The following is an 8,527-nucleotide window of genomic DNA, read 5'->3' as shown; positions in this document are numbered from 1 at the left end:
ACTGCAAGAGGCCCCTTCTGTCCCCACATCCTCAGTCCCCACCGTGTCTGGGCTCAGCTCAGAGCGGGGAGGTGGGGAGGGCAGGTCGGGGTGTCCCCTGCCGCAGTCCATGCAGTGCGTGTCTGCAGGCCGTGCTCTCTCTTCCCTTCCAGGCACAGAGAACAACAGCGCTGGATACAATTACAGAACTGTTGGTCACAACATGCAAAAGACAATTCACAAAACGCAGGCAATTTTTTCCTTTCTACTCCTCAAGTTTCTGGAAGCCACCCATCCTCCAAATACCGAGACCTTACATGACACTGGTTACGTGCAGAGGCTAAATACAGCCCTAGGGATCCACAGCGCAACTGCCAACTGCCTCCATCCTTCAGAAAGGTGCCCACTTTCATCAGAGGCAAGCAGCCCACACACTGTCAAGACAGCCCCAGGCACAGAATAAATCTCCCTGTAGTGCTGTGGGCTGTGTCCTCAGCTGTCACCCATGGGACTCTGACAGCACCAGACCAGCACACACCAAGATGCCACTGAGATGCCAGCCCAGGCCCTGGGACATGGAGCTCACTCTGCTCCACTGCGTTACCATGGCATCCAGGAGATGCTTTGGGGCCAGCATGTCCAGACACTTTGGCACGTGGGGTGGGATGGGGTTAGGAGGAGGTGTGACAAGGTACTTCACACAGCGCAAGCAAGGGCCCAGCTGCGGCTCACACCTCTGAGTGACACATTTTTACAATTGGATGTGAGAAACCCACTTTCATAAGGCAGAAGCTGCATTTTTCTGAAGTACAACCAAACTTCCTTCTCACTCTGGACTAATTTCTCACCAGGGTTGTAGAAACATTGTAAAAACGTTGTGGCTTTATGTTTTGCTGGCTTTGTCATCTTTAGCTGCGCTTGCAACTGGAAGCACTGTGTGTCCTAGACCTCTGCAGTCCCCTGGTGCTTGCAAGCATGATTGTGGCACTCGCAGATTCTTGGCACATACAGAGGCCCCTGGTGCACTCATGGCATTGGATGCAAAAAAACCCTGAAAACCAAATAAGGACCAAAGTTCAACTCTCCTTTTCTGGAAGTTTGGCAAAGCCCTGGGAAAGTGGCAGAGACAAAGAGCTCACAGTCCTGATGTGCACTAAGGGAGAAGAGCTGACGAGGGGAGAGCTTTACGCTGAAAGCAAGCAGGTGTTTCACTCCTGCATCATGCACTGCACTCCTTTCAAATCAGAGCTGGAAAACAAATTTTAAATTTCATTTTATATCAAATTGTTGGGTTTTTTTTTCCTCTCCCAGTGAATAGTAGCTCTGGGTTCAGTTTTTCAGTCCATGTCATTCCTCACTCAGTGCCTAGGGCAGAGTCCTGGAGCTGCAGACAGGATCTCATTCATTCGAGCCTGGCTCAAGTCCAAGCTTGTGCTTGGGCTGGTTTCCATCTCTGGCCCTGGTTCTTGGGATTTACACTCACTATCAGCACTCTCCCCTCAAATCAGCATTGTGGGACAGACACCAACTGCTGCTGTTGAGGTCCTTTCACTGAATACTCACCCAAGGAGGGAGAACCCAGCTTGCAAACAGGTGCTAGCCATTCATTAACAGCACCTAAACCACAGGTTCAGAGAATCACAGGATGGTTGGGGTTAGAAGAGACCTTCAAAGATCAGCTGGTCAACCTCCTTCCACTAGACCATGTTGCTCAAAGCCCCCATCCAACCTGACCTTGAACACTTCCAGGAATGGGGCATCTACAACTTCTCTGGGCAACCTGTGCCGGTGTCCCACCACCCTCATCACAATAAATTTCTTCTTTATGTCCAACCTAAGCCTACCCTTTCAGTTTAAAAACCATTGCACCTTGTCCTGTCACTTCAGGCCCTGGTAAACGGTCCCTCTCTGTCTTCCATGTAGGCCCTCTTTAAGTATTGAAAGGCTGCAATAAGGTCTCCCTTCTCCAGGCTGAACGACCCCAACTCTTTCAGCCTTTCTTCATGACTTCATACAAAGTACAAAGCTTCAAGCAACCAAGAGACTCACCTCAGAGGCAGGGACCAACAGGTGTTTAAGTTACCCCAGAATCCAGTTTTTCCTTCTCTTGCAGGAAAAATTAATTGCTGGACTATGGCTGGGGAGAAGATGGGTTCCAGGGAGGAGGAAGGAAGCAGAGCACAGAGGAAACCAGAACAACTGAAAATGCCCAAGTGTTCTTCCTTGTCTCCTTTATCTGAGCAGTCTGAGTTTAGACTTCACTGTTCACAGGTAGTTTTAAATGCAAACGTTTTGTGAAGCAGGCAACGATTCTGTCCCCTAAGACCTATTCCAAATGGTCCAGCTAGCCAGACAACAGCAGATGCTCCTGGATGCTTTGAAGATCTAACAGCAAATGGAGACCAAAGACTGAAACTTCCTCCCCAGCCGATGAGTTTTTCCTCTCCAGGCACAAGTGTTTTATCCAGTTGCACAACCACTCTCTTTACTGTAAGCATTTACTCCATTCATCTTCACTTCCAAAATCATCAGGGATATTTTTCCTAACCTGCACACCTCCTGCAAAAGGGAAACAACTGTACCTTTGCCTTCTAGATCTGCTGGATTCCGTAACTGGGAGTTCACCTCTTGCACATCTATAGCACAATTCAGCCCCAGAAGAGCACCATGGGCTCCAGCTGTGCCGCTGAACCGGAGCAGCACACGTGGGTTTTGCATTAACACCAGAAGCAGATGCCCTGGGCCCGGCAGCCAGCCCCACAGGTGTGTGTACGGGGACGAACTGCTTTTTCAAAGCCAGGTCACTTCACCAGTCCCAGGTGACATAAACCCCATGACTTACAGCTCCACATCTTTTTCCTCCTGCATTTTTTGGGTTGCTTTGTACACATTTGGTATGCTTTGTAAGAAGCTATGTGATAGCCTTAACTCGCTCTTTGCCTGAATTAAAGTTTTCCTAAAAACAAAATCCTCTGGAATGAGATGGGAAATCACCCGCCTCTGTTACAGGTAATTCCAAACTTTATTCTGGTGTTGTTAGCTAGCCAACCAGAGCTTCCTCATCTATATGTGTGGGAGGCATGAAGAAGTGAGAGCAGCTTTATGATATTGTATTTGTCATGAGAGTGCTTTGAATTCTAGGTTCCAATTTTTAACTAATGACATAATTTGTGCTCCTTTCTATATCTTAAATTTTGATGTGATCGAGATTCATAGGAGTCAACCAGCCCCATGAGCCCACCAGTGTCAGCCTGGTTGCATGGGCTGTTTTTCCAGCAGGCTCCTGGAAGCGATTGAAGCACAGGTCAGCACAGAGCAGCAAACCAGGCTTGCAGCCGGCAGGCAGCAAGCACATGTCAGTGTCTCAGCGTGAATGATCCCAGGTCCTGCTTTTCAGCAAGGCATTCACCACAAAAGCCACGGTTCCTCGTGTGAGGACAGCTATGCGCTATACGGGGGTATAGTGACAAATGCTCCTGAATATTTATCAGCTCCTGAAATGCTGCCATTAACAAACACAGAACAATTCCCAGCAGGTAGGTTTCAGCTTTGCATTTCATGTAACAGGAAGCTTGTCACAACTAAGAGGATAGAAAGAGGCTGAAGCAGCTGCCCACACCATGCTGTCTCCCTAAACAAGGCAGGGTTGTGCAGAAAAACAGGAGATCCAAACCCGATGCATCACCAGCACCAACCCTGCTGTTCCCTAACTTAGTGAGTTTTTTTGTTATGCTTTAAAAATAGCTTAAAGAAGAAAAACTTGTACTATATGATGTGATTCATTTGAGCTTCAGCTAACGTACTTTTGGTGGCAGAAATTATCCTGGCTATATTTGGAACACTGAGACAACGTGTAGCTTACTTGAACAATACAATTATTTAATTTCTTAAGTGTCCAGACATTCACTTCAGTTTGACATTTTAGAGCAATTTACTTCAAAAAGCTAAGGAAAAAAATAACTGTAGTTAAAGAAACTCTGAAAGCACGGGCTGTGTTTTTACCCACATGGCTAAGTTTTGCAATGCAGCTGGTTTTCTTCTTTAGGGAAGAAGAAAAGCCTTTAGAGCCACACACGCAGGCAAGATGGCCCAAGTTAAAATTTTATTAGAAACATTCAAAAGCTCTAGTCACAAGATTATCTCATAGTACAAATATAGATTTAAATGCATAAACTAAACCAATTAATCTATTCATGATTACTGTACATTAGTGGAATATTACTCTTGGCTACCCACTTTGTGAATGAAATGGAATGAAAGCTGAGAGGAGAAACAGCTCTAGAAAAAAAAAAGACCATCTGCCCAGGACAAGATTATAAAGAGGTTCTTCTTTAACACAAGCATCTTCTAAGGAGACAAAACCAAACTGAAGGCTCTGAAGCTTTGAGGAGTTCAGTTTTTCCATGTCTGTTTATGCTTTTAGTCACATGGTCACAGCATATAATCGAGTCCAGTTAACAGAATCCTACACATTCTGCTTGTCCTTGAATTCCAAGGAGGCACCCACAGAGGAACTGGGACTTTCACAGGCTGGAAAGAGCAAAGATCACCTTCCATGTCGCAAAGCTCGGCAGGATAACTTGATACACAGACAAGCATTTGCTTAGAACTAAATCCAGCTGGAAGTAACTTCACTCAGCATCCGTTGACTTATAGTGATCATCATCCACAGTGGAGTAGATGTGTCCCTCGCTGCTAAGGAATTCAACGGCTTGCCTTCAAAGGAAAAAAAACAACCAAACAATTGCTAACTAGCTCATACCAACGCCTTTCTCTCAGTGATTTCCCATTTTCAGACCCCATCCCCACTGTTCCATTCTGGCATCTGCCAAGGGAAGCTCTCAGTGGCTCTGCCCCGTGAGCAGGTTGAATGCTGCTCCACCAGTCACTTGGTACAGAGTTTCTCCAAAGCCATGGCCATGTGCTGCCCCAGCAGCTCTTGGACTCCACCTGCCACAGAGAGGAAGGCCACCACCCTCAGTACATCCCTGGTAACAGCAGTACCCACACTCTGCTTCAAAGGCAGAACACTGATAATGGACCTTAATTACTGTCTTTAGGCTTCACTGTTTTTCTAAGTCTCACAGAGGAGAAGTTATAAGAGACAGCAAAGGAGAAAAGAACAGAGACAGTTTATTCCCAAGTTTTCAGAGAGCAAGGTAGTCCTTGAAAGGGAGAAAATACTGCTGAGGCACCACTGCAGTGCTCCCAGGCTCTGCTACTGAACTGTTAAACAGCTTGTTTTGAAAACAGGGAGCAAAGCATTTTATCACCCCTTCAACTGACAATGGCTCACGTTAAACTGTTGAAGTCTTCAGCAGCTCTGGCTCACTACTGCATCCTACGGGGAATATGTGAAAGTACTAGTGCTGTTTCACCAGTAAGGATCTGGCCTTGCCCACTATTTTCCTCCACCTCCTTTTCATCAGGAAGGACTGCCTGGATTTTCAGTACATCCTTGGTTTCTACACACTTACTTGATCGTTGACATGCTCATATTGTGGAGCTGAAGTTTCAACTCTTGAAGACTCATACCTTCTGGGACAGGGCAGTTTTTAATCAAGTTCAGTACCTGGAAAAGCAAGAAGCACCACTGAGCACACAGCTAAGCTTCTCCATCATCAATGGACAGCAAAGCTGAGGAAGAACTATCCATCTTCGAAGTAACTGAGCTGCACTTCTTTGTCCTGCATCACACCGCAGCAGCCTCTGCTGCGACTGCTGCACTCCTGGAGAAGCCTCCTGCACCTACCTGACTCTGGTGTGCTGTGAGTCCGTTCACGGGTAAGCTGCCACCTCCTCCATAGCCCCCCATGTCACTGATCCCAGCAGAGGAAAACGACTGAGGCGCTCTTGATGCTGACTGCAATTATGAGAGTAAAACCGCTGTGGTTACACGGCTGCCACAAGCCCACAGCGTTACAATTCAGTGTTATTTCAGAGAAACAGCAAGTGAAAAGAGGTTCCCAAAAGAGACCACTGGAAATGAACTGCAACACAATCAGTCTCCAAGGAAGCCAGGACTCCCGGTACACCTTCACTGCAGCCCTCCAACAGCTTCAACCTTTCCAGCCCCACAACTTGTGTACAATTTCCACAACAAACCAAGAAGTCCCTCTCTCTGGGAGATAACCAGTAACCCAGTAAGGGCCAAGATGGAATCAGGATCTTCAAGTACGTACCATAAGATTTTTTCGGAGGATCATGTGTGCATTGACAATCTCTAGTATGTGTGTGGTGAACTCATTCATATTTTCCACAGGCATAATCTTAAACGCCACCAAGCTTTTCTTATTCTTTCAGAGAAAAATAAATAAATAGATAGATAAATAAATAAATAAATACACATCCCAGCAACAGGAACATGTTTTAACAGCCAATCCCACCATTCTCTCCAGGAACAGGGTCTGTGGTGGGTAGGGAGCTTGCCTGCATGTAACTAGTTCAAAATTTTATGACTTATGTCTTCCCATGTGATTTTGCAAAACAATCTCTTCCTAATCAGCTGGTAATTAGTTGCACTTCACTTTAACACAAGCACCATTATTTGAATAGTTACAATATTTCATTATGAGGCAACCAGATCACGTGAGAAGAGTCCTCATTAACCAGAACCTGGTCTAAGTGTTACACTACAAATACCCAAAAACCTGGTGGCCACTACTCTGTTCCACTGTAAACAATGCACTGATGGGGAGTGAGAGGTTAAATGGGTCCTCTGTCATTGCCATTTAGGAACAACTGTGTTATTAAATACAGCCCTGGCAAAAACATTCAAGGATTTATCCATGGGAAAGGATGAGCACAGATTACAATAAGTGGATATTTTAAAGGGAGCCCACTAACACTGTCCAGATCACAAACCCTTCACGCCACTGCTCCAGCCTCCTGACCTGGCAGCAGACACAGGTAACAGGATCTTACCTGGAAAGACCGAAGATGACCAGCTACTTTTATGTAAGTTCCTGGAGGTACCACAACATTCTCACCACCTGCCTCCTAACAGAGAGGAAAAGGAGAAAGGAAGGGTGTGCTGATTCACATTTTCCATTTCTCAATCATCACAATAAATGACTTAGGAAAGGATGTTCATGTCAAGCAAACACAAATGGCATGCATCCCTATGTCTGCTAAGAGTAGTTATAGGATCACAGGATGTTGTGAGTTGGAAGGACCCACCAGGATGATGGAGTCCAACTCCTGTCCCTGCACAGGACAAGCCCAACATTCACACCATGTCCCTGAGGGCCTTGGCCAAATGCTGCTGCAATCTTGTCAGGCTTGGTGCCATCAGCACCTCCCTGGGGAGCCTGCTCCAGTGCTCCACCACCCTCTGCCTCAAGAACCGTCTCCTCATGGCCAACCTCACCCTCCCCTGCCACATCTTCCTGCCATTCCCTCTGCTCCTGGCATTCGTTGGTGGCCAGAGAGAAGAGATCAGCGCCTGCCCCTCCTCTGCCCCTTGGCAGGAAGTTCTAGACCATGATGAGATCTCCTCTCAGTCTCCTCTTCTCCAGGCTGAACAAACCAAGTGACTTCAGCCTCTCACACCCTTCTCCTCTAAACCCTTCCCCAATGTTGTGTCCCTCCTCTGGACACTCTCCAGGAGCTTTAGTTAGGTAAACATAACTCTATACTAAAAATAGAGAAAAAAGTATTTGCTTGTTTGAACGCAGTGTACACTTGACAGCAAAGGCAGCTGTCTGTTCTGCTGTCTCTGTCCACTTCTGAGGGATTTTCACAGAGCAACAAGATGAAAAAAAGCTCAAATAGTAAAAAAGCAGGTGTCCAACCATGCAGCTTGGTCAGGGGAATGGAAGCAGGCCAGAACCTTTTCTGAAGTTATGCTAAGCTTGCAGTTAAGCCAACTGAATGTTTGCCTAATTACTCTCCCAAAGCTGTTCAACTCAGCTGTTTGCCTTCAAATATGTTACAATAACACGGGCCAGCTTTAAAGGCCTGCTATACCAGCAGTGACAGTTATCAGCACTTCAGGAAGGATGCCTCAGAAAACAAGCCAATATTCATCAGTACACATCTCCGCCTCAGTCACCAAGTCACACAGAAAAATCCCTGTTCAGCCCCTCTCGTTGTATTTCTACACAAAGCTCCTGAGCACACACCTCTCAGTTCAGCTATGGAATAACCACTGAGCTTCAGCAGGTGAACTTGGAACAACGATTCAAAGTAATTCAGTGTAGAACCATGTACGAATTATAGAACAGGAGAAGAGCCACATACAGCACCAGTGATCTCTGCTACAGCAGCATCTCCCTGGGCTTTCAGAGGCACGTTATTCCTAAAGCACTTTTCAGAACAGCCACACTTCTGTGGTAAGTTTTCTCTTTTCACCTCTCCCAAAAGCTCACAAGGAACCTGCTGCTTACATCAGTATCGACCCACTGCCTGACGTCCATCGGGGCCGCCGTCATGTCATCCACTTTGTAGAGAATGTTGGTCGGTGCTTTCTCGGCGTGCCGAATTATCCCCATAAGGGTGACCTGCGTTGGCAGAGGGAAGAGTTTAGCCGGGAAGGCCCCGGGAATCC

General features: G+C 46.6%; 1 protein-coding gene across 2 annotated transcripts; it reads right to left on the bottom strand.

Annotated features, from left to right (window-relative positions):
* Positions 1–4,377: 4,377 nt before the first annotated feature.
* RPA2 (replication protein A2) lies at positions 4,378–8,480 on the bottom strand. Of its 2 annotated transcripts, none has more exons than XM_010165643.1 (6): positions 8,367–8,480; positions 6,904–6,978; positions 6,162–6,275; positions 5,732–5,842; positions 5,457–5,551; positions 4,378–4,695 (listed from the first exon to the last, which is right to left on the bottom strand). In XM_010165643.1, exons 1-6 carry the CDS (start codon positions 8,469–8,471, stop codon positions 4,611–4,613), a joined length of 585 nt encoding a protein of 194 aa, XP_010163945.1. In that variant the 5' UTR covers positions 8,472–8,480; the 3' UTR covers positions 4,378–4,610. The 2 variants fall into 2 exon arrangements, with proteins under 2 accessions (XP_010163945.1, XP_010163946.1); XM_010165644.1 differs by having other exon boundaries at positions 4,611–4,695; positions 5,732–5,838; positions 6,158–6,275.
* Between the last annotated feature and the right edge of the window lie 47 nt (positions 8,481–8,527).

This window comes from Antrostomus carolinensis, unplaced genomic scaffold (genome assembly GCF_000700745.2).
Source record: "Antrostomus carolinensis isolate BGI_N321 unplaced genomic scaffold, ASM70074v2 scaffold42713, whole genome shotgun sequence".
Lineage (NCBI taxonomy): Eukaryota > Metazoa > Chordata > Aves > Caprimulgiformes > Caprimulgidae > Antrostomus > Antrostomus carolinensis.
Note: the sequence above shows the minus strand (reverse complement) of the source record. Positions and strands in the feature narration are given on the sequence as shown.

What these genes read in the sequence shown, in the direction of transcription:
- RPA2 (XM_010165643.1), bottom strand. Translation starts at nt 8,471, where the DNA reads ATGGGGATAATTCGGCACGCCGAGAAAGCACCGACCAACATTCTCTAC. An exon ending in GTCATCTTCGGTCTTTCCAG is followed by an intron (nt 6,276 to 6,903) that starts GTAAGATCCTGT and finishes TTTCTCTGAAAG; the next exon opens with AATAAGAAAAGCTTGGTGGC. An exon ending in TCACAGCACACCAGAGTCAG is followed by an intron (nt 5,552 to 5,731) that starts GTAGGTGCAGGA and finishes TTGCTTTTCCAG; the next exon opens with GTACTGAACTTGATTAAAAA.